Source organism: Balaenoptera physalus, assembly GCF_965194825.1.
Source record: "Balaenoptera physalus genome assembly, chromosome: 17".
Lineage (NCBI taxonomy): Eukaryota > Metazoa > Chordata > Mammalia > Artiodactyla > Balaenopteridae > Balaenoptera > Balaenoptera physalus.
Window position 1 is genome coordinate 82,222,450 of NC_138895.1, and position 25,412 is coordinate 82,247,861.

The 25,412-nt window shown below is 52.5% G+C and overlaps 1 protein-coding gene across 5 annotated transcripts in view; it reads right to left on the minus strand.

Moving 5' to 3' along the window:
• TRAPPC9 (trafficking protein particle complex subunit 9) overlaps positions 1-25,412 on the minus strand; it is a 556,901-nt gene that overhangs the window by 96,969 nt on the left and 434,520 nt on the right. For all 5 annotated transcript variants that reach the window (XM_082433781.1, XM_082433777.1, XM_082433780.1 and 2 more), the window contains 2 exons: positions 24,290-24,443; positions 11,600-11,690 (listed from right to left, as the gene is read on the minus strand). In XM_082433781.1, the coding sequence (XP_082289907.1) occupies positions 11,600-11,690; positions 24,290-24,443 (245 nt within the window). The remainder of the gene's footprint in view (positions 1-11,599; positions 11,691-24,289; positions 24,444-25,412) is intronic.

A 25,412-nucleotide genomic window follows, 5' to 3' on the forward strand; every position in this document is an offset into this window, starting at 1 on the left:
GGCTCAGCGTGAAGACAGCCCAAGCATGCTGACCACTCACCTGCTCTTCTCTGGTGGAACTGGGCGTCCCCCACCCCCCCCAAGTCCAGATCTTGGCAGGCGCCCTTACTCCCTCCCTGCAGAAGACGCACTGCTGTCGCCAGGCCTGATGCCCAGGTACAAGGTCTCAGGGGAGCAGCTGCAGGGAGTCGATGAGCACAGCAGAGGGAGTCAGAGGCCTGGATTTGATGTCCTGGGCGCGAGACCTTGGGCAAGTCACTTAGCCTGGCTGTGTGCGCCAGGGCTTGCCTCTGTAGAGCAGGGCCAGTGACGCTATCACCCCAGCAGGGCCTTTCCAAGGCTCTGATGCAACACGGACATGCAAGCACTTTGTAAACTGAAAACCCACATATGTACACCCTCCAGCATCTTCTCAAATGAATCAGGGGAAATAAGAAAAGCTGATCCTGTATCTGTACTCAAAGAGCTTCTATCCCAGATGCCGAGACAGAGGGTACTTTAAGAAGAATATAAGGCACCACCAGCCCAAGGGCACAGAGCTGGCGTGCCCAACACACACGGCGCACGCACATGGGCCGGCACTCGCTGCGTCTGTGCCAAGGATAGCCAGTGCAGGGGAAAGGTGACGTGGCCGGGCAGTATGGGGACAGTTCCACAAGGGGACCGGAGCCTTTCCTTGGAGGAAAAGTGGAGGAAAGGCAGGCAAGGCTGCTTGGATGGGCCACCACGGGAGTGGACGTGACCCCCCCCGGGGACTCCCACAGCCCCCCCGGATGGGAAGCAGCCTGCGAGGCACCCTGCGTGACGTGAGGAAGCCAGGGGGTGAGTGGAGGGAGGAATCTGCACCCCAGACGCTGGTGTTCCGGCTTCGTCCCAGGTGATGCAGGCCGGCAGGACGAGCTGGGACAGGGAAGAGCCCCTGCTATTAGGACACCTTTGGGCCGCAGCACAGAACGCGGCGACTAGAGGAGAAGGAGGAGGGGCGGGAAGAGGAGGAGGAGGAGGTGGGGTGGTGGTGGCGCAGGCAGCCCAGCAGGGAGGCCTCTGCCATGGACGGCAGACGGTGAGGGACGGGGCTGGGATGTGGGGGAGCTGCTGGCCCCCAGCCAGCCTGGACCCGAGTCCGAGGGGAGCCCGCAGCAGCCATGGCCACCCCGCCCAGCAGTGACGCGACCTATCAGGTAGGCGGCCTCCACCAGCCAGAGCTCTGAGCTGCCTCGGCTCCGATTAACAGAGCATCGAACACCAGGGTCTCAGCCAGGTCCTGTCTGACGGCCTTCGCTAGCCGTGCTCCCGCAGCTCGACTGGCTGTAGACTCAGTCAGAAGACGCCTCCTCCTCCTGAATGAGCCTCCCGGCCAGAAGCCCCAGGGGCTGGCTCGTCCAAGGAGCCGTTTCCTCAGCTGGCACCCGGGGCTCTTTGCCGAGCCGTCTGTCTTTGGACGAGGCATCAAGAAAAACAAGAGATCCCATTCACCGGTACAGTGAGTCCCAGCTGATCCACATCCAGACCCCCATGCCGTGACTCTGCTCTCTAACCACAACTTATGTTTGAAAAGGGTGCAGCGTCCAGAGAGCAAATTTCCTGCAAGATGGAAGCCCTCGGGGTTAGAGTTTTTGTCTTGTAAAGAAACAATGGGAAAACTAGAGAAAGACTGAAACCTCCATCACTTGTTTTTAGCATGTTGCATACCTTGAAATCACTTGCAAGATGGAAGCCCTAGGGCTTAAAGTTTTGGTCTTGTAAAGAAACAATGGGAAAACTAGAGAAAGACTGAAACCTCCATCACTTGTTTTTACCGTGCTGCATACCTTGAAATCACTTTCTTATTTAAGAAACGGAAAACGCCTACAACGTGACACAAGCTGAGTCCTGTGGTCGATTCAAGCGCCGGCTCTGTGACTTTCTGGCCGGAGACCCACTGCTGTCTCTGCAGAGCCCCGTCGCCGGCTCTGTGAGGTGAGGGTCCTCCAGCTGCTCCAGGGGCCCCGGGGGGGCAAGGCAGACGGTGTTTGTAGGGCAGGTGGCAGAGGGCGTGCTGTGGGCAAGAGCTCCAGCCTCACACAGTGGATCTTCCCACAGCACTGGAAAGATCCCCGATGCTCTTTTCCTGATCCTGGAGGTGAAATCTCAGCAAACAGAAGGGGCCTGGGACCACCCAGTCCAGCAGAACCCACCCTTGCAGCCTGGATTGAGGTGGGTCACTTTCGCACCGGGGCTGTCCCACACACTGGGACAAAGTGCTTTATGTCAGCAGTTGTTCAATTGCAGTGAAGTGCCTGCCATTACATGAGCCAGCGGAGGGCCCGTGGGTACCAGCATCCTAGGACGCCGATCATCAACAGGTCCAGGAGCGACGGAATAAGCGCTGCAGGAAACAGGCGCGCGAGCTCTGCCTGGAGGCTCCCGTGAAACTCTGGGACTAAGAAGATTGCAGAGACCTGGACTTGACCTACATCTGCACTAATTAGCACCCATTCAAACCAGCCGTCTAGATTCTCCCGATTTCACTTTTCACTGTGATTAGGAGAGAACTCAAGCAGGCCCAGCCTGAGGGGAGGCGCATGGTCACGATTAAGGCTCCTCGGTGCTGGGGATGACGAAGAGGTTTGAGAAGCTTCTCTCAGAACCCAGAGCCAGAGGCACCTTTACAAACGGACAGAGATGTTTTCCCCAGTGGAAGTCTTCTGGCCCATCTATTTTTGTCCAGTAGGAACACACCCTTTCTCCCCAACAAGCCCATGAACTCCTTCAGGAAACGGACTGTTTCTCATTCATTCATTCATTCACAGAACAAACGTTTGTTGAAGGCTTACTATTTATTTACCAGTCACTCAACAAGCATTTGCCTTGTGCCTCCTCTGGGTCCCATAAGGAACAGGCCCTGGAGACAGGGAGATGGACGTTAGCTTGGACCTCATCCCCGTGAGTTCATGGAGAATGAGACAGGCACAGATCCTCATAGGGGAATCGGAAAGAGCCACCATGGGGATGGAGGACAGAGGGGAGAACAGGGCCCGGAGAATAAGGACAGGGAACCAGCCAGGAAAGGGTGTGAAAAGACAGCAAGGAAGGGGGTGCCATGAGCAAAGGCAGGGCCTCATGTCAGGCACCCCTCCTGGAAAATTCAGTTCCAAGGCCACGGGGTGGGGGCAGGAGGGCCTGGGGGATGAGGGAGGGGTTGGGGGAAGGGGGGCATGGGGGCCAGGGAGGGGGTGAAGGGCATCTGCACAGCAGAGCCACCCCATGTGGGATCCGCCCCCTGCAGTGTGAGAGGTTGACATGCTGAGAGTGGGGGAGGGTTGGGGCAGAGATGGAAGACTGGTTACAGTGGGGGGATTGACAAATTGGTAATTACATTAGAGATAACAAAAGCCAATTTCTCAATGCCAAGGAAGTGAGGTACAACTGAGGATAGGGGACAAACCTGAAGGAACCTTGCCGCGTTGGTCTGGAAGTAGAGGTATCAGAGAGAACTGGTAGCTGTCAATATGTATAGAAAGAGATGTTGAGTGTGCGTGTGTGTATTTATAGTTATATGTACATGTATATTCCCTGGCTGTGTTCTCTGAGAAGGCCAGGGAGTAGCAACCCCCCCAGTAAGAACGACCATTCTCACATCTGCATCTTGGTTTCTAAATAATGATCTTCACTAAAGGGAACCAAGATTTCTTGGGGAAAATGGATGCTGTCGCAGCTGTAGTTCATGATGAATCTGGGACACCTAGTGCCAGAAAGCAAGGAAGTGTCCAGAGAACGATGGAGACGTGTCGAGAGGCACAGAAGTCGGCCTGAAAGAGCTCCCACTGTGCATCAAAATAAATAATGACAGTCACATACTTTAACACACTGAGTAAAAGAGGAAATGACGAATCCACTCAGAGTAAATGAACAAAGGGAAGTTTAAGGAGGAATCGGTATTTACAAAGTTTCAAAGCACCTTCCCACAGAATACTTAGTGATTACCAAGAGAAGCAAAGGAACCTGATCTCAGAGAAGGCTGGCAGACACCACCTGGTCAGGTGATCAAGGTGGCCACCACTGGTGGTGGAACAAACACAACTCACGAGCCATCTGAGAGGGGCAAGAAGGACACAGCACTGCCTCTGTGACTACTGACAGAGACACGGGTACTGAATCTAATCATGAGGACACATCACACAAATGCCCCAAGTTGAGGGGCATTCCACCAATGGCTGGTTGGCAACATCTGGAAGCACCAAGGTAAAAAAAGTCAAAGAGAGACTGAGGAATTGTTGCAGACCGACTGAGACTAGAGACATGAAACAACTGAAGGCAACAGTGGTTCTGAACCACGTCTAGATCCTTTAGGAACAAAGGACACTATTGGGATGACTGGCAAAACTTGAATGGGGTCTCAGTACTGGATGGTAGAACGGATGCTAATTTCCTGATTTTGATGGCTGTGTTGTGGTTAAATAAGAGAATGTCCTTGCTTGTAGGAAATACACAGAATTTGGGACGATGGTGCACTGACTCTAAAATGGCTCAGAAAAAATTCTAACCACTGTATGTGCAACTTTCCTGCAAGTCTGTGAGTAATAACACGATAACTTCCTTCTTTTTTTCTTTTTGCTTATCTTTACTTCTAAAAGACTATGGTACTGTGGAATTTCTGGTTAGAAGTCAGCAGACCCAGGCTTCAAATCCAGCTGTAGGCCACTAGCTCATTATATGATTCTGGGAGGCACAATAATGGGGAAAACGTGGATTTTCGAATCATAGTGACCATGCGCTAGTCTTCACTCTGCCACTCACAGGCTGAATAACCCTGCATACGCTTTGCATTTCCCTGCCCTAAAGCACAGGAATAACACTACCTACTTCAGAGACAAGACTGTGAAGGTTACGTTATTAATTCCTTCCACAAATACGTATTCAGCTGTCACTAAAATGTTCCGGTAACAGTTCCAGGCTCTGAGAATACAGGGAAGACCAGATTCTTTCTCTGTGGAACTTATACTCTAGCAGGGGTGGAGAGACAAATAAGAAAAAAACCTGTATATGTAATGAACTTTCAGAGAATAATAAGAATTGTGAAGAAAACTAAAGCAGGTAAGGCCTTAGAAGGTGATGTGGGGATGGGGAGGTCAGACAAGAGAAGCAGGAGAGCTCAGAAAGGAAAAGGAAGAAAAAATAAAATCATCACACAAAATAAAACCAAGATGACACAGATCACAAAAGTCAAGATAAAAAGCATAACAGAATACATGACAGAAATAAGACCAAACATATGTGCCATATCAAGGAATGTAGCTGGTCTAAACCCACTTATTAATGAAAAAGACACTGAAGTTAGATCACAAACAAAACTCAACTCTATGCTTCATCTAAGAGAACCACATAGGGAAAAAAAAAAATTCTCAAATGTTTAAAACAAAACAAGAGGCAAAGGTACATCAGCCAAACCAAAAGAAAGGAGGGATGAGAGCTACAGTATCAGACCAGATTGAAATAAGGGCAAAAGACATTAGAGGAGACAGAGAAAGGCACTTTAAATGGTAGAAGGCACAACAAAGTGAGAATAATTATGACATCTATGCACCAAAGACCATCAGCCTTCACACTGCATGTATTACAGGACAGACAGTATCACATCGATGGACAGAAGTCCATCAGGGTGAAAAGGACCCATGTTAGCAGTAATTGTAATTCACTTCTCAAAGTCCATGGGTAGATCAAATAAGTAAGGATCTTAAAAAACCTAAGCAAATTAATAAGGTATATAGCTAAGTGATACATTTCAGCTCAATACACTTAAAACAAGGAATATGCCTTCCTTTAAAATGTCCATGGAGTAGTCATTAAAAAAACCCCAAAAAACAAAAACTAACCACAAAGAAATCTCAGTAAATTCTAAGAGGTGAGAATAGTACTAAACTGATTCCACTGCTGTTACATTAGAAAGTCATAACAAAATGAGAAAAAACAAACAAACAAAATACTACGTTTTAAACAACTCTTGGGATAAAGATGAAACAAACTAAAATCGCAGAATGCCTAAAAATATCAAACGTGAAAAATTTAAATGCCAGAATGTGGTTAAAGCAGTAATCATAGGAAAATTCATAGCCCCATAAAACTATACCAATAATAGGACAATCTAAATGAATTAATTAAATGTCCAACCCAGTAAGTGAGGGAAAAAATAATAAGCCCAAATAAGGCAGAAAGAAGAAATTAATAAAGATAGAAGAATCACTGAATTAGAAAAGAGAAGGGGGATAGAATTAATGAAGAAAGTAGATCATGTGTTAGCTCACTTAAACAAGAAAAAGAGGAGGAAGCAAACTTATATAAAAGAAGCAGCAAAAACAGGGAAAAAACCCTCAGTTAAAGAGGCAGTTAAATACCTATAGAAGTTTTCTTTTTTAAAAAAATGAGCTATACAAGCTCTTTCTGAAGTCATAAAAATAAATATGAAAGATGTGCAATGGGCATAGGGTTGATTTTACAAGATAAAAAAATTCTACAGATCTTTGGCATAATAATACAAATACAGTTAACACTACTGAACTGTACACTTAAAAATGGTTAAGATGGCAAATTTGTATTATGTGCTTTGACCACAATATTTAAATAAACAAATGAATGAATGTAAGAAAATGACACTGAAGAGGATTACCCAAGCAAATATTAAAATATATTGTAAACCCATAATATACTTACAAGGGTGATACTGGCCCATGGATAGATTAATGGAAGAGAATCCCAAGATTTTCTGAACATATGAGAAAATGGCATTGCTTATTAGTGAAGATAGATCATTTATTAAGTGACTTGGGGATAACTAGATAGCTTTCTGGAAAAAGAAAAGGTGGATCCATGCCTCACTCTTCACACCTTAATAAATTCCAGATAAATAAAAGATTTAAATGTTAAAACAACCGAGCCCATGAAAGCATTAAGAGAATTTTTTTTAAATGTAAGCTAAATGAGGAAAGTCTGAGTATGATACAAAAACAAAGTTTTTGTTTATTTGTTTGTTTTTAAAGAGATTGTTAAATTTAAATAAGTATCTTCCAGCTTGACTCACTGCTGGGAGGACTGGCATACTTACAAGGGTATTTGTCGCAACCACGTTTATAATAGCAAAAGATTACTAAGGGCCCATCAAAAGATACAGAGTAAATAAATTACGATACATCTTACGCTGTGGTTAAGAAGACTGTGGCAGCTCCGCGTGCAATATGGAATGAGACTGGATCCAGCCTATGTCATTAAATAAGAAGGGAAAGTGGCAGGAAGCTCTCCCGTGGTACCCAAGGAGGAAAATACACACTGTTTGTGCACGTTTTATCTTCACAAAATAAGCAAACCACACAAACGCTGGCCGCATGCCGCAGAGAGGACCCATTTTGGGGCAGTAGTCTTTCCCATCATGGAAAGCCTCACGGCCCCCCTGTGTAGAAAGAGGAGGACCAAGCATCACCCATGGCCTTCACTGGAGGCCCAGAGTAACAGTGAACACCCACAACAGAGCTGGCGGGAATCCGCCAGCTCCCGGGCTGGGCAGGACCCCCTTCTCCACAGCACCCTCACCCCACTGCTTCCAGGTCCACCTGTCACCTTCCCTCCGAGGAAAGGGGCCCCGAGGCAGTCGCAGACGTGGGCCTCCCTGGGCGCCCACAACCCCAGAGGCTGCAGGTCTGGTATCTGCACCTGCTCCCCCCAGGGCCAGGTCCCTCTCAATCGGACGCAGGGAGCTTACCGAGCACCTCCTTTAACCTGCCCACACGGAGCTCCCAGTCTCGGGAGCAAGACAGACAAGTGAACAGGCAAAGACAACGTGGGGTGGGATCTCAAGAGGCGAAGGCTTCCTGCGGGACGGGAGGATGTCTGAGCAGAGCGCTGAGGGGTCCAGCACAGTGATTTCAGGGGGAGGAGCCGGGGGCTGAGGGAAACTCTTAATCCACCTGGTCTACATGCTGTCCTTTGTCCTTGAGCTTTCTCCAAGGACCTGGCTCAGAGAGACATACCCTCTGGCCCAGGATCAGAACCCCTGTTCTGACTCTTGGGCCCCAGAAGCAAACTCCAGCTCAGGCTGCCTGGGTTCCTGGCACTGGGGTAGGATAAGGGCAGGGTTGGGCCTCACTCAGCCTGGCCCCTCACGCCTGGGGTGGAGCTGGCCCTCCCAGCTGCTGCGTCACAGAGGATCCAGAGTGACCCGTGGCGAATTCGTTTTCTCCTTGCCGGGGCGAGTGTGGATAAGTACGGCTGCCCTGGAGGCCAAGCTGGCCACAAGCATGCAACGCCTTCACAAAGCACCAGTAACCCTGCCCTGGACACTGGCCCTCTGGGACTGATCCGGGGGCAGAAGGGCAGATGCCAAGAATGTCCACCTTAGTCTTATGAATGGAAAAACTGGAAACCATTAATAACCAACCAGAAGGGATTGCCTAAGTGCACTTGGGCACGTCAACATGGAACTATTTAAGTCATGTGGAAGAAGGACGTCTAAGGACTAGGACTTGGATGGCCTTGACCCTGTGAGGAGGATGGCCTTCATCCACCAATTCTTCCACGCGGTCAGCAAACATGGAGACCTGGTGGGTGCGGTCAATGCTGTCTGTCCCCAGGGCGCTCACCGGGAGTGGGGGACACCATCTACAGGCCACGAGAACTTGAGGAGGGGACACAAAGGAGGACATGCAGCTCGGTGGTGGGGTGTGAGAGCATGGAGGTGTGGGCAGCAAGCAAGGCTTCCCAGGAGGACTGAAGAAGGAAAGACAGGACTAGGAGAAATCACAGGGCACAGGGAAAAATGCCTGGAAGAGAGGGCAACTTCCTGGCAGAAGGGAGAGCAGTGGAGGGAGCCCGGGGTGCACACCTCGGGGAGGATGGCGCTGGGAGAGCACAGAGAGACGGGGGACGGAGGCTGCAGGGGCAGGCGTGCTGGTCGGGGAGGGACTTCTAAGCCTCACTGAGGACGCTCCAGTCCATCCTCAGGGATAACGGGAGCCAAGGAATTGTTTTAACTGTTTAAGAGTGACATCATCGGGGTCACATTTGGGAGGGTCACTTGGGCTGCAGGGAGGACCCCAGGTCGCAGGAAGCAGATTGGGGGCAGGAATAGCAGTTTGGGGGACCAATCATGTAATCTTTTCACTCAGAAGTTTCTTCCATAAAACACAGAATAATGCTTATTCCAGCAAGTAGTTATGAAGAATAAACGAGGTGACAGAGTTACTGGACAAGCTGCATGCAGTAAGTGCTCCCCAAATGCAGCGATTCTTTTGGGAAAGATTATCACAATAAAGCAGGCTCCCAAACGTGATTTTAAAACTAGAATGCTTGGGACCAAACAGAAGAATGGGGGGCAGGGTGGAGTGGGTGGTGGGAGGGGAGAGGAGAGAGGAGAGGCCCTGCAGAAGGGCAGGAACAGGCTCTGGGGCACCGGGGGGCCCAGCACAGCCGAGGCTCTCAGGGCTCCAGACAGCCAGCGGCGCCTGCCTGCAGTGGCTGCGAGGAGGGGGAGGGCAGCTCACAGAACACGCCTGGCACGGAGGGGCCCAGGGCAGGGCTGCCACCCACCAACGAAAGGGCAGGAGGGGACTGGCTGATCCCACAGGGCCATTCCCCGGCGGGGGATCAGGAGTGGCCTGGGGCTTTTTCTTTGTATATGGGTTTTTTGTTTTCACTTTTTTTCCTTCCTTTTTTATATCGTGTATAAATTTTTTTTCCTTTTTTTAATTTTATCAGTTTACATATATATATATATATATATATATATATATATATATATATATATATATATATTTGGCAAAGGTGCCAAAGGAACAGTGACTCAGCCCCTTGGCTTCCCTGCGCCCACTGCCGGGCCAGCTGGGTCTCAGACCAGATGGCCATTCGCCACGGCTGGGCCACAGGGAGAGGTCCTCAGACCAGGCTGACCAGCCGCTGGGACTCACCAAAACCACCCGATCCACCTGGCCCAGCAGACCCAGCCTGGTCCGTGGGCCTGAGTGCTAACACTCTGGCCCGGGAGCAGCTGTCTGGAGACGTGGCCTGTGGGGGAGAAATCCACAGCCCAGCGCCACTGCTAAGTTCCCTGGGAAGGAGGCGGGGGTCCATGGGCAGCTCACCTGCCAGGGAGGCCTGCGCCACACGCATCCAAGATACAAGTATTGCCACCGTTCCTCACGAATCTCACGCTAGAAACAAACTAACCATCTCCCCCACCAAGGCCTCCATGTTACCCAGTTTGATGAAATGACGTTTTGCAGGAGCTGGGCCACGTCTCCCCGCAGAGTCCCAGGGTCCTCTCCCAATGTACCCTCTCCCCCCCAATCTCTGGAATGAGTCAGACCCTCCAGGGCGCACTCCCAGACTGCTGGGGCCTTGGGGAATTTCTTCTGACTGACATGATGCCTTAATACAAGCTTTGTGTCCCTGTGTTTCCTCGGGCTGGTTGGGGCTGGGAGTCTCATCCTCCTCAGCTGCCACATACGGTGGAAGTAGCTGGCTGAGCCCAGGTCATTAAGAGACAAGACATTCCAAACTAGGAAAGCGAGGGACACCCCCAGAGGTGCAAGCAGTGACACATCCCGCAGAAACACCCCCGCCTCCTTCCCCTCGGGCTGCACCAGCGAGGCGGGTGGCTTCCTCGGAAGGAGCCCCAGGTGTAGCACACAGTCCAGGCACAGCTGCCGTGTCAGCGCCCCTCACAGACCTCCCGACAACCTTCACCCGCGGGAGCAGGAGCCCAGCGGAGTGGGCGGCCCCTGTGCAGCGCCAGGGGCTCTCCAAACTGAAGGGGAAGTGAGGGAATGCCAGGAGGAAGGCCTGTTTTGCTCTTCAGACCCCTGGGATAATTTCCCTGTGTCTCTAGCATGCAAAAGGGGGAGGTCAAGCTAATTAATTAAGTGGAGGAAATACCAGATACTAATTTACAATGGTTTCTGGGGCAAAGAGAAGAAAGAAGGTGCATGTATATGATTGTTGGCATCTGACCCAACACAGATTACAGGATGGAATCATTTCCAGAGAATAATAAACACTCCCACTTCAACAAAAATTCTACATTTAGTTTGTTTTCTCAACAAAATTTTGTCACTGCTATTTAGGAAGGCAGAGACTGGGGTGAGAGTTCCAGGTGCAACGGGCAGCGAACGTTCAAATACCTTTTTCGAAGCGCCACCTCAGGGCGATCGCTCACAGACTGGGCGCCAGGCCGAGTTAGGGTGTTTACCAAACCAACTCCGCCAGATCCAGTCCAGGAGAGAGGAGCTAGCCGCAGCCTCGCTCCCGCCCACCACCCTGGTCACGGGAGATGCAGAAACATCGGCAGGAGACACGCCCGTGCGGACACCAAGTGCCCCCGCGCGGGACGGCCACTCTGCAGCAAATGGACCCCGAGGGCACCTCCACGTCACTGCCACACCTGTGCTCAGAGCGCGGCGAGCCCGTTCACGAGGCCGTGCCCGGGCAGAGCTCGGCAGACACGCGGAGGCCGGCACGCGGCGAGCTTCCCTCCCACCACGGCTCTCTGTGACGTCAGCACACACCGCCAAGCGCGAGCCTGCGCTTCTGAGAAGAGAAGCGCGCGCCACCCCCCGAGGTGACGAGTGGTACTCACCCCACAGGAGAGGGGCCAGCTGCAGGTGCTCCAGGACCAGCTGGCTCAGGAGTCCTTCCACACTCGCCTCACCTGTGCGCTTCAGAGAGGGGTGAGCCGCGTTAAGGAAAACTCCGCTGCCTCCGAGTGCCGGGCCAGGGGGAGAAGTTCTAGAAGTTTCTCCACAGACTCCCAGACGGGAAACCTCCCGCAGCAGGTGAATGTCCCCCTCCTCTCCAGGGATGGTCTAACCAACCACAAGATATCACCTGAGCGTGTGGGAAACAGGTACGTAAATGTGTCAAGGGCCTCTCCCCCCCCCCCCCCCCAATCTGGTAAATTGAGCTGTTATGTGAAGAAGGGAAAACCACTGGGATAATTTCAATGCAACAGCTATTCTTGCTGGGGGAAATAAAGAAGAGAGAAGGTTGTTTTTCCTAAAAAGGATGCAAACTGTGGCTTACTGTTCAATACAACCAAGTGTGTCTCTCTACACGTGTCGGTTTCATGCTGGTTTCACGTCTGCCCTGTTATACATCTTGATGTAATTACACATATTATTACAAACGGACTCATGCGAGTTCATAATCGAGGAAGTCATACGGCCTCTCAGCAAGTATCGGTGGAGGAAGAAATTAGGTTTAGAAATGCAGAAAATAGACGTCTCCAAGGCGCTAATGTTAAACAGCCAGTGTGGTCCTCAGAGAGAGATCTATAAACCTCTCTCCCTTTTCCTACATAAATTAAAGCCCCAGTACTTAGGTTGCAATCAGAAGGGAAGAATGTCATTCCTGACATTCTCTAGTGACTGAGGAAGTGGGGGAAAATCCCATTACTTTCTTCCATTAGCAAGTTAATTGCATTCAACAAACACAGAGTGTGTCTGAAACAAGACAGGCATGGTGAGAAGCACTGAGGACACTGAAATGACTGGACGTGAACCTTGAACTTGAGAGGCTCACATTCCAACAAAGATGACAATATAGGAACAGACCATTGCACTTGCCCAGCCTGAGGACAGCCGGGTCGGGATAAAGCCACACAGGCAGAATAGAACGGGCTGGGGCAGGGAGCGAGGGGTGCCGAGGCCCCGAGGGAATGAAGACCAGAGCTCCCGGGTCCCTCCTGCCAGAGAGGGACAGCCCAGCCCTCAAACAGCCCAGCCGAGCATCCACGGAAAGCTGTTCAGACAAGAGGGCTGCCCAGGAGAGCCAGCTGGCCGCACACGGCAACGGGCCTCAGACCAGGGCACAGGCCAAGCTGTTGGCGTCCAGGACGCTCAGGAGCGCCCACCTACCTCTCCAGCCCCGGGTCCTGCTTTGGCTGCCTTGGCCCTGTTTCAGTTCTTCCAAAACACAGCGTGCTCTCTCAGAACTCCATACCCTCTACCTTCTGTGCTCTTTGCCTGGAAATGCTTTTCCCTGCCCTCTTCCCCCTCCTCACTGTACTCATACTTTAACTCTTACCGCAGACCTCACTTCCTCCAGGAAGGCCTCTCTGAACTGTCTCTGCTCCGAAGGCTCTCGGCATCCCCTCGGCAACCCTCACTAGATGTGTGTGTCTTCCATCGTCTGGCTTCACCGCTAGCCTGTCAGCTGGGTGAGGGCAGAGCCCTCATTCTGGGGCCGGGAACAGTGGCCGGACCATCGTGGCTGCTCCACGAACACTGTCTGATGACTAAATGAATGCCGGCATGAGTCAACATCCCAGGTACGTGGTGCAGGGGCCACATCTTCCTGTTTTCTTTCCTGACTCTCTCTGGGGGTTATTTTCACTTGTATGAAATTAAGACTTCAGAATATGGCATATTACTCCCTCTTGTTAAAAAAAAAAAAAAAAAAAATCATGCCAGGCTTTTGAGGCTGATCGCACCCCGGTGCTTGAAGAACAGAAATAGTGCCTAACAAACATGGCCAGGATGAGGAGCCTTTGAAATGATTAGTTAGAAGAGCAAGTTAGCATGTGAGTATTTACAAAGTTGCCAAATGGCACTGGGGCTTTGGAAACCATTCCAATAGCATATTTCCGTATTCATTTGCTTTCGGACATGAGCCATAAAATTATACTGCTGAGCTAGTAAAGCTAATTACCTGCACGCACATCCCCTCCCCTTCAGCCCCATGAGCCACCAGAACAGTCTTGTGTGTGAGCCTGGACACAGGAACACAACCCTGGCTGACCAGTCAGCTATGCAGATGCTCCATCAGCCACTTTTACAGCCCAGGTTACAATGTTATACTGAGGACAGTGGACATGGCAGTGGCTTCTCTTTCCTAAACACATGGACTCTGGCGTTTGGGGCAAGAGGTCAATAAAGAATGATGATGAGGGGGCTTCCCTGGTGGCGCAGTGGTTGAGAATCTGCCTGCCAATGCAGGGGACGCGGGTTCGAGCCCTGGTCTGGGAAGATCCCACATGCCGCGGAGCAACTGGGCCCGTGAGCCACAACTACTGAGCCTGCGCGTCTGGAGCCTGTGCTCCGCAGCGGGAGAGGCCGCGACAGTGAGAGGCCCGCGCACCGCGATGAAGAGTGGCCCCCGCTCACCGCAACTAGAGAAAGCCCTCGCACAGAAACGAAGACCCAACACACCCAAAAAATAAATAAATAAATAAATAAAATTAAAAAAAAAAAAAAAAGAATGATGATGAGGACAATAATTCCTATCATTACTTCTGCTAGAAAGAGTATTTCCAAAGTGAGTCCATGAGAGAGGCTGTGTGCTAAGTGTTTGACACGTATCTTCTCAATTTAATACTATTTTCAAATTGAGAATGTGGTGGGTATAAGATAGGGACTGTTACTTCCATTGCAGAGATTTTAAAAACTCAGGCCCATGGGGATAACAAGAAAGCAGACACGGCTAGGAAGTGGCAGGATTGAGGCCGTCTGACCCTGGAGCCCACGCTGCGGCCCGCACTTTCAGACACTTTACTATGAACACAGTATCGATTCCTCACAATAAACCTGGAAGCCAGGACCCGTGATCCCCACCGGACGAACGAGGATCCTCTGTGCTCAGGGCCGGGGCCCGGCCAGGACCCCAGCGCTGCCAGGGGCAGAGTCACCGCCTGCTCCCAGCATGGCGCGTGGGGGCCAGCCTCCTTCCTCCAGCCCTGAGGGAGGCCCACGGGGAGCTCTCCGTGGTGCTGAAGTACCTGTCTCCCCCTTCAAGCCCTTCCTAGTCACCTGGGACGCAGCAATTAAGTTTCCAGGTCAGCCGATGGGTTCTTGCCCCCGAGATATACCCCTGTCCCTTAGGAGGGCAGGGGTGGTGACACTGCAGCAGGGGGAATGTAGACCGCAGTGGGTGCCAACCAGGCTTTTCAAGTCTCCTAGCCACACCCACAAGTAATGATCATCGACAACCCCTGTGCGCCTGGAACGTAAGAAAACTCAAGTGCCCAGCTCAGTGCATCCAACTCACGTTCGCTCTGCCTCTGGAGCCCCCCACAGGCAGCTTCTGGCTCCCCCCAAGGAGCCACGCCTTCCTCTCACAGCGCCCTCTGTGCCTGCCACTTCCTGCCTCAAAGCCACAGCTGAGCTCCCCGGAGCCACCACAGTTCATTCACGCCTCTCGGAGGTGGCGAGCCTCACAGTGTGGGCTGGCCCTTGCTCAGTTTAGACTTCCACTGCCATCCCCGACTCAAACTTGCCGGGCCGATGAGCGGGCAGCTCTGCCGTCACGACTGCTTGGCTGCTTATTTTTGCAAACCAGTAAGAAAGACCAACCAGGTGAGATCCTTCCTACTTTTAAGAAGCCCAGTCTACTGTGCAAGGATGATACCTTAGTATTATTAGTTACCCATCATTGTTAATTACATTTAATTAATCAATATTTGTGCACAGCTTTTTTGTTTACGAATGTTTTCATGCACATTGTCTCAGTTAATCTTCTACGAGTCTTGGGAACCATGGATATTTGCTTCCAAATCTTAAAAACACCACCATATGCAAGGAAAATGCAAAAAGTTAATAAAATACCTTCCCTTTCATTTTCTGCTAGCCCATTAGTGGTGAAATATTCAGTCATGAGCTGCAATCAAAGGACTGTTTAAAACCACGGAGCAGTTTTTGAGATCCTGCCTGTGTGTAAGGGACTGAAGTTTACCATGACCCAGCCTGATGCTCTAGAAAAAATGACTGTTCAATCAGCTCTTCCCTTGGGGAACATGCAGCCTGGCAGGTGGCAGGCCTGGGTCCTCTCACAGGGGAGTTCAGCACCGTGCTCTGAACACCTGGTTGTTACAAGTGGTCTACTGAGACCCAGCCCGTGAGGGCAGCTGATGCAGATGTTTCTAAACGGGCTCCCAGGTGAGTGTTCCGGAGTGGGGAGCTTGTTGAGGAGCAGGCCTGCACCTCGGCACCACCCCCGCCAGGAAGATGGGCTGCCTGCACCCCCACGTGCCAGCTCTGGAGTGATAACCCCAGGTGCAGGGACTTAGCCCAGCCCCACTTCAGCTCAGATCAATTAGCAAATTGTCACAACTAGAAATTACGCTAATGGAAAGGCTGCTTTAGGTGATTAATGAGCCTCTTTCCCATGACTCTGCCCTCCAATTTGCTTCGTGAACTTTGAGAATGCTGATGCTGGGCTGTTCTCATCCCAGCAGGGGTGCCAGTGTCTGGGCTCAGCTCCCTGGACAGCGCCACGAACTGCCAGGGAGAGTCTGCACGCGGTTCGGGGCTGCAAGTCTTGCTGGGGGAGAGTAGTTGAGTCAGAGGATGGAGGGCAGGCAAAATGGAGAGAGCCCTGTGGGGTAGGTGTGCCAATCAGCAGCGTGCCCAAGGAACGCTATGTCTCTTTGGCTTCATCTGAAAAATGGGGATAATTTGAAGGCCTTGGCAGAGACCAGATGCTCTTTCGCTCTTTTGCCCAACACAGTGCTAATAAGAGCACAGACTCTGAAGCCGGACAGCTGGATGAGAATTCAAGCTCTGCCACTTACTAGCTGGGTGACCTGGAACAAGTCAGGTAAACTCACAGGACCTCAGGTTTCTCATCTGTGGAATGTGGATAAAAACTACTTCACAGGGTTTTTGTAAAAAGTGAGCAAATCTAGGTAAATTGCTCAGAACAGTGCTGGCATCTAGTAAGTGCCATAAGGTGTTAGCTGTTACTTAAGCTCTGTAATTTTATGATTCTATTATATAAGATACACATGCTCACGATAATTGTCACGCCAAAAGTACACAGAATGTATAAAAGCCCAGCGTGCACCCAATCACATGAACACACTGCACGTTGATTCATGTGCATGTTCTCACACACACACACACACACACACACAGATTTGGAACTTTGCATACTAGGGAAAAGTCCTTCCCCACTCTCGTGAGCCGGCCAAACCTGAAATCTATGCTCTCTGTGTGCCAAACGCTGATTCCATTCAGAGTAACTTCAAGATATACATATTTGGATTCGGGGGAGTCAAGAATCAAATATGTGTCCCTCCCATCTCACTCCCTCCGTCCCCTGAAGGCTAAAGGGCCAGGGCAACTTTACATCCTCGAAGGTCGGGAGCAACGCTTCTCTTGGGCTGGCATGGCTTCCCCACTATGAGGATTAAAGGCCTCTGAACCAAGTGATTACCCACAGCTATAAACACTCACTCCCTAAAGACAAATACAAGATGCAACCCTGCATGTCACTGAAGATGATCAAGGAATCAGCTGTACCGATAAAGGGAGCTGCTTGTATTAAAATTCATTTAGATAAAACTCTCTCTCCTAACATGACTATCAGAAAAACCTAGTGCACTGTTTTAAAGGAGTCTTATCTAAAAATACTTAATTTCTCTCAGGGAATGAGAAAACAGAGCTCCATCAGAAGCATCTTTGAGAGTTAGCTAGAAGCCAGTTAGAGAGGCTGAGAGGCCATCTCAGGCGATCCAGTGCAAACAGCGAAAGCTCTGCCTCAGTCTATGAAGGGAGGAGGGCTTGGCTATCGGCAAATTCTCCTCACTGGCGGGGATGCGGTCTCAGAAACTGAGAAGCCAGGTGTGGCCGTATGCCAGGTCGCCTGTCCTGGTGGTGACCAACCAAACTGAGGACGTCGTGCCTAGAGTCTTACAGGGTTGACCTCAAGTACAGACTGATGACAAATGTCACAGCCGCTGTTGCGCTTCTGGGATTTATAGAGGGCCACTGGTGTCTGTGAGGCCAAACATGCCACCGTCAGCGGCACAGCCCGGGGTCAGCCCTGGGAAGGCAGCCCCTCCGGGGGGCACAGCGCGCTCTCAAGAGCCACACTGCTCCGCCTCCTTCCGCTTCCCAGTTATTGAGGACTGTGTGCCCTCTGTGTCCCCCCCGAAGACATTCCAGCCCCCACTCTGGGCTGCTGATTCTTAGGCACCTAAGGCCCACTTTGCCACTGGGGTCCTTGAGCCTCTGCCTCACCCTCAAAGCAGCCAGATGGTTACAAATGATCTCCAGACAGAAGGCGGGAGACGCGTGCTCACCAGACCAGGCCACCTGGCAGAGCCTCAGCCCAGATGGTCCAGGCCGCCAGCTTCGTGGGGACCAGCTGAACTGGGCACCCAGTCCTTGTCGGGAAACCTATATGGGGTTGGATTCTAATACGTCAGCAAGCATCTCACCGAACCCCGAAATGCTCTCTGAGGAGAGACTTGCAACAAAAACGAGGAAAGCGAGAAGGGGCGCTGACAACAAGCTTGCTCCGAGCGTCTCCCGCGTCTGTTTCCACCGCAGATAGCCTGCGCGGGGCTGCCCCCTGGAAATGGAGACGGCCTTCCACTAAGACGAATCGTGCTGGTTGCAAACTCCCTTCCTACGTTCAACACGGCACTCAGCGTAGTGCAACCAAGCTGGTGACCATCGGCTGCATCAATCAAATGGAAACACCGATTCACCGAAAGGTTTCAGTAGCTACACGGGAGGATTACAGGCAGCACCGGGGCGGGGACGAGAGCACACGCTCGGGCTCCATCGGGCGGAGTCCACACCCGATCTTGCTCACCGCAGCGTCCCCGGTGCTGGGCGCAAACCGCAGCACGTTGTAGGTCATCAGGAAATAGCTGCTGACACGACCTGACCTCAAGAACAGCACAGCCTGGCAAGGGAGACAGTCTTGGGAAGAAAACCAACCTTCCTGTGCTCTGTAGGCACTATTCCAAACAAGAGTTAAGCACTGAGAGTTGCAGGACCCCAGAGGAGGGGCAGTTCCAGCTGGGGCCAGATGGCAGAGGGGGCAGAGGGCTCCGTGGAAGATGGAACACGTGAGGCCAACCATAAAGGACGACCCACACCTGCTCCAATGCTGATGCTTGTTTCTCCTTCTCTGAATTACCGTGGAAAGTGACAACAGATATGGTCAGCTTCCATATGTCCCCAGACCAGACGCTCTGGGTGATTCTCAGAACTGCCAACCCAGCCCCTTTCAGGCAGGCCCTGGCAGAGGTGGAGGTGAGGACGCCAGGGGACAGTCGTGGGGGAGGTCTGGCCCAGCGTCCCCCGTCCAGGAGAAGCCTCACCTGAGGCCGGGTCACCTGAGCAGCGCCGGGTCTTCCAGCAGGAAGTGTGTCCCCTGTACTGACACCTCCTAGGGTCAGGGGCCGTGACAGCACCACCAGGGTGAGGCCTCACTTCAGGCTGACTTCAGTCAACAGGAAAATAACATGCGTTCTGGGATCCTGGCTCTCCAGCTCCCGGCACCATCTCAGGTGAGTTACTTAACTTCCAAAATTTACTTATTTACTTTTTAAAAAGGGCTAGGTATTACCTGTTTTGTAGGTTTGAGGGAAAATGCTAATATCCTGTCTGGCACCCGGTATGGGATCAGAAGGGCAGATACAATTGTCAGAACCGACCCTAACGGCAACCGGCAACCCCAGAGCAGGTGTCCTCACGGCGCTGAACAGATGGAGACACGGGCCTGACAGGTCACCACCTGCCTGCCGGACGCAGGAGACAGCAGAGCCAGACCTTCGGAGCCGGGGCTCCGGCCCCCAACAATGCAGCATCTTTGGTCCCAGCCCAAAGGCAAATGCAGACGGTCACTGGGTCACGTGCGGGGGCTACTACCTGCTACTGACAGAGTTCCGGGAGAGTCGGCTGCATTAAGGTTTCCCAATTTCAGTAAAAATGGTCCAACAGCGGCAGCAGGAGGGAAGAAGAAGGTTAAAAGAAGAAGAATGGAAAGCAAGGGCGTGTTTATCCGGAAAGTGCAGACAGACCTTTCTGTGCAGGCCGCCCCTCCCCACCCCCAGGAGCCCCACCGACGTCACCCCCAGGTGAGTTCCTCCTGCGAGATGGGAGCGCTCAGGAGGACATTTCCTTTCAAAGTCACCAGGCTGAGGTGGCACAAGGAACAGGCAAGGGAAGAGGGCAGGCCTCAGGACAGGTTTCTGAATGTGAGGAGTGCTTCATCCCGGGCAGAATAAGGATCAAAGCGCAAGGACAGGAGAGCCCCAGGTGTGACGGGGGCAAGCCTGACGGCGGGGAGGCGCCACACGACGGGGCTCCTCGTGGTACCGTCACCTCCCCCCACTACACGAGGAGGAACGGGAAACAGAGGGGTTAGGCTGAGACCCGGCAGCTGGTGGGGAGGGGTGAGGCGGGGGGAGAGCGCCTGCCGGTCCCTTGTCCAGCTCCGCTGCCCGGCATCCCTTCCCCAGTCCCACAGACAACACACTAAGTAACTGACACACGGGAGCCGTGCAAGCGGCGGTTTTCATAGCAGTGATGATGATGGAAGTGATAAACAGAAGAGAGATAGGTATTGTAAATCTAAGGGAAAAAAGCAGTATTCAATACGAGCTCATTTGGCTGGGCCAGCGTGTAAATCCCACCTCAGAACTAGTGAACGCCAGGGCTGAAAACACCACTAGGCCCCTGGTGCTCACTGCTCCTGGATGGCCAGGTGCCCTCCACCACCTCCTCCACATGAGGTCACCCTGTCCCTGCAGAGGTGGGTCTCCTGACCCACCAGGCAGTCTGCGGGGACCCTTGGACTGTGTTGGCTCTCGGCCAGTTACCAGGCTCCTTGTAATAAAGCCTGCCCTTTATTATAAGGGGGGGAGGGATGGACTGGGAGTTTGGGGTTACTAGATGCAAGCTGTTACACACAGAATGAATAGACAACAAGGTCCTACTGTCCAGCACAGGGAACTATATTCAATATCCCAGGGTAAACTATAATGGAAAAGAATATAAAAAAGAATGAATATATGTGTATAACTGAGTCACTTTGCTGTACAGCAGAAATAAACACAACATTGTAAATCAACTACACTTCAATAAAATATAAATTAAAAAATAAAAATAAAAATAAAGCCTGCCCTGCATCTTTCACGGAGCAGGGGGAGAGGTCAGAGGAGAGGAGGGACGTGAAAGCACGGCTGGGTTGTACTGGGAGGGAGGGACAAATCTTCACGGCCTGCAGGGAGGCTGGGCTCTGCTGGAGAGCCCTGGAGGTCGATGCTCACAGGCTGCTGTGGGCAGGACCTGAAGGAGGAGGCCACAGAGCCTAGCCCTTGTCTTCAGGAAGGCAGGCGGGAGGGCGAAGGGGAAGGAGGGGAGGAGGGGAGGAGGGGAGGGGGGGAGGGGAGGAGGGGAGGGGGGAAGGAGGCAGGCAGGTCAGCCCGACTCCTCAGCACAGCCTGAGAGATGCCTGGCCCCTGCTGCTCCAGTCTGCATTCTGTACAACCAGTCACAGGGGACGACTCAGGTCCCCAGTGCGTGTCAGGCTCTGGAATGTGCTTAGAATACTCTAGCCCTGCCGGTCCTCACCGCAGGAAAGCTCTGTCTCAGCCCTCCCGGGCTGCACGGTGAGTGCCCGTCTCTGCGTCTGCCCCTCCCGCAGACTGGGGGCATCTCCAGGGCTCAGCACACGGAAACAATACGTACAGGCTGTTAGCCAGGTACAGAGTGGGTCTGGAGCTCCCGGTGTCCCTGCCACTTATCTGGATGTTGCAGATATTACCCAGACAGGTGTGCACACACCTACTGCAAGAGTCACAGTCTCCTTTAAAACATGTCTATCCAGCCTTACGTGCTACATATGGGCCATTTTTATTACTACGGATGGATGTCAAACTAGGCTCAAATTTTTTATGAAGTCTAAATATTGAGAAAATATTAAAATGCATAATGCAATAATTAGCCAATTCAATCTTTGGTCTTTCCATCTGCTTGAATTTAGGTTTACAGTAGCAAAAGTCTGCTATCCATCCCATGCCAGATGTCATTACCAGATAGGAAGGGAAGCAGGGAGGGAGGGAATGTCCGTAATGCTAATTCTCTTCACTCAGATTCGCCTTTGGGGACAGTCTTCCAGTCAGTACACTAGGAGACAGGTGTGCCTGGCACATGGTAGGCATTCAATAAGGATTTGCGGCCTGAATTACTAATCGAACACAAAATAGGGAAGTCAGCTTCTTGAAAGAATCAAGGCTAAAAGGAGAGAAACCCAAAGACATTTTAGTATGTTTTCAATAATAGTTTTCAAAGCACGTTAAGAGTTTGGATGGTCAATATAACCCCATTAGAAGGCAAGGACCACGGGCTCAAGCAGGCCGAGGGGTTCAGGGCTGGCTCCTCCCCGTTCTCTGCAGGAACTGAGAGGCAGCTGCATCAGCAAGACGGGGGGAGAAACGCCCTGGGAGCTGTTGAGCGGGTGCCGAGGACCATGTGGGACCCCTGGGGGCAGCACCCAGGAAATGACACTCGCAGGTGCTGCCGTGCTTCCTGGCTCCCAGTGAGGCCCAGTCTCCGTGAAACTTAGGGAGGCAGGGCCCCCCAGTCCCAGAATGAGACCCCTCAGAAGGATGAACCCTTCCCACCGGGTCCCCGAGCACAGCGCCCCTCCCCCACGGGTGCCAGCCCGGCCTGCCTGGCTCTGCACGAGCTCCCGCGTGAAGCCAAGGCTCCAGGACCCAGCGTGGCGGCTCCTGCTCCACAGGGACCCTACGGGCTCCACGCAGGAGGTGCAGAGCCTCCGCAACCCAAGGCCCAGAAAGGACCCTCCCGGCTCGTGTCAGGACGTAGACGCCAGGACTGAGCGCTAATGGCCTCCTTTCACGACCGCCCCGCCCCCTGCCCCCTTCCCCGCCACAGGATATGAGCACCTTCACCACGCTCCCCATGGGGACCTGGACTGGCGGGTAAGCGCTTTGCCGCCGGCCACCCCACCTGGGTGAGTCCTTGGCTGCACCGCTTCCTGGCTGGACTCCGGGTGAGTCAGCTCACCCTGCTGAGATCCCGTTTCCCCAGGGGACCGTGAGAGGTGCCGACCAGAGAGGTGTGAAGAGGTGACAGAGGTGACGGATGCAGCGAGCCTGGGACGCGGCACGGGTGCCGCCTTCCTCCGTGCTGCGACGCTCTGCTCGCTCAACCAGCTCCAGCTGGCTGGACCCTGACCCTGCTGAGAAGTGGGGTCACCGAGGGAAGGGCCCCTCCCGCGGCCCCCCCACCTTTTCACTTCTCTCTGTACAGAAGACCAACGCCTAACTCCACTACGCATGCCAGGCTCCCTCCGTGAGCCCCTGAGCACTCTAGTTTTTGGCGTCTGGTTCTCAAAGCCTTCCATCTACAGCGCTTTTCCTGTCACAAGCTCCTCGGAGACAGGGGTCTTGTCTACCAAGCCCAGATTCACGTTAGCTGGCACGAAGGAACTTGCCTCGGTCCTGGAAGCCGTGCCTCCTGCAGCCTAAGGGTGCTTCTAGGATCCAGGGCGACGAGACCACACAACAGCCTGTGACCATCCCACTTCCACAGAACCAGTGTGTGAACAAGGTAATCAACAGACATTCCCATCAGAGTTGCCTCTTCCTGGGAGACACCCTGAGCGAGCCATCCTCTCACACCATGCGAACTGTGGGGCATCTCCCAACCCTGTCCCCTTGATAAACTTCTACTCACCCTTAAATAGCCCACCGTGGTGACACACCTTCTGTGAAGCCGCCCCTGATTGCCCTGCACCCGGCAGCTTCATCCTCTGAACCTCACAGCATTTGGCATAATGCTCTGTCCCTGCTCCCCAGCCGTGCGTTTAATCCTCAGATGACGCACACCTTCTTCAGGACCGGGCAACCCCATGAGGCCCTGCCTCCGCACTGCAGTCCCTCAGGCGACTCGCCACACACCCAACCCAAAGCAGGCACCGAGTAAAGACTGCTGGAAAAAACACGTAAATAGATAAGTGAACCTGAGGTTTCTCCAGAGTCCCACTCACCCACTGAGTGTCTACCACGAGCCAGGCACTGATCGGAAGCTCAAGGCAGGGCCACTTATTTTATGAAACCGTCTTTTTTAGTGCAGTCCTCCTAATGCCCCCACCCCCGTCTTTTCAAAATGGCATCCGTGTGCCTTGCTGAGCTGTACAGCCCGATTTCAGTTTCCCCAACAATCGTATCCTGTGTTCAGCTGTCAGTATGTGGAACCCCCCGACCCCAAGCCCAGCACTGACAGGTGGCCGTTAGAACCGGTCACTCACACAGATCTCAACGCTGACAGGAAACACGTGATCCAAGTGAGAGCAGCACCGGCCCCAAGGAGGCCTTTCCTCATCCTGAACCCGTACTTCACTCGTGGGGCCCTGGACATGGTGGAAGGGTAAGAAAATGCCCACTCTTTGGTCCGTATCTCCCTGCCATGCCATTTCTGAGTTATCTATGGCCAGCGCTCAATAGCTGACCCCTCTGGGGTCCTCCTCAGGGGTCCGCAGGTCGGGGTGGGCACCGGGAAAAGGATATGATGGTCCAGTGGATGTCCAGCTTGCTGTTGATCTCCAGGCCTCGGGCTTCCTGCCTCTCCTCCTCCAGCTCCTTGGAATTTGCAAACTGCCCCTTCTCCCCAGGGGATTCTGGGAAACTCTCAAAGTTGAACTTGTCCACTTGGATAGCCATTCTAAGAGAACGGGGAAACAGAGCAGAGAATTAATCAGGAGGGCAGTTTCTTCTGTGGGCTGCTGGAGAAGCAGCCCGTGCCAGCATGAGACAGGGTAATGAATCATTATCGTCAGTAATTCATAACCGATTCATTCCAAGAAAACGGAATAATTGACTCCCAGGGTAGTGCCAGCTTCAGAGCTGGCTCAACACCGTTTAGCACGGAAGACACAGTCAGAGTGTCCAACCCCAGAAGGATATCTGAATTCTGGAATAGGGTAAGGCAGAGAGGAAGCAGGGGAAAAATCGCAGCGAGGCGGCCTGGCAATCACTTACCCCTGGGGCCCCAAAAGCCCAGGGGGAACTGCAGCCTCGTCATCAGAGCCCTGCCTGCCGTGCTGCACTTCACCCTGGGCCAGATGGACTTGCTCACACACGCCGCGTGCCCCGCCAGTCGCACAGCTCCCCACCCGCCCACTTCCAGCCCCTGAGCCCAGGACCCCACCCTCCCTTCAGGTTTCGGCCCAAGTACAACATCCTCTACAGAGCCTCCCACACTGCTGCTGTGTCCCGCACTCGCAACCTTCTGGCAGTTTCCAGAACACACCAGGCTCTTCCTTCCTTAGTCTTTGTGCCCACAGCTCCCCACGTGGGAATGTTCTTCTTCTGACCCTTGGCACAGCTGGAGCCTTTCATCCTTTAGATTTGAGCTTAAGAAAGGCCTTCCCAGCCCACCTCTCCACAGCAGCTTTCCATCTCATCCCTCCCCCCGCCCCATTCTCCATTGCGGCATTCCACCTATTTCTGCAATAGCGTTTACCATGAGCTGTAAATATTTACTTCTGGATTTGTTAACTGTCTATCAATCCTACCAAAATTCAGCTCCTTGAGGGCAGAGATCCTCTTGTCTTGTTTACCAGTGTTTCCCAGGCCTGGAATAATGCCTGCCTGGCACATTGTAGTAACCGGTTCAGAGAAGAAATGAATG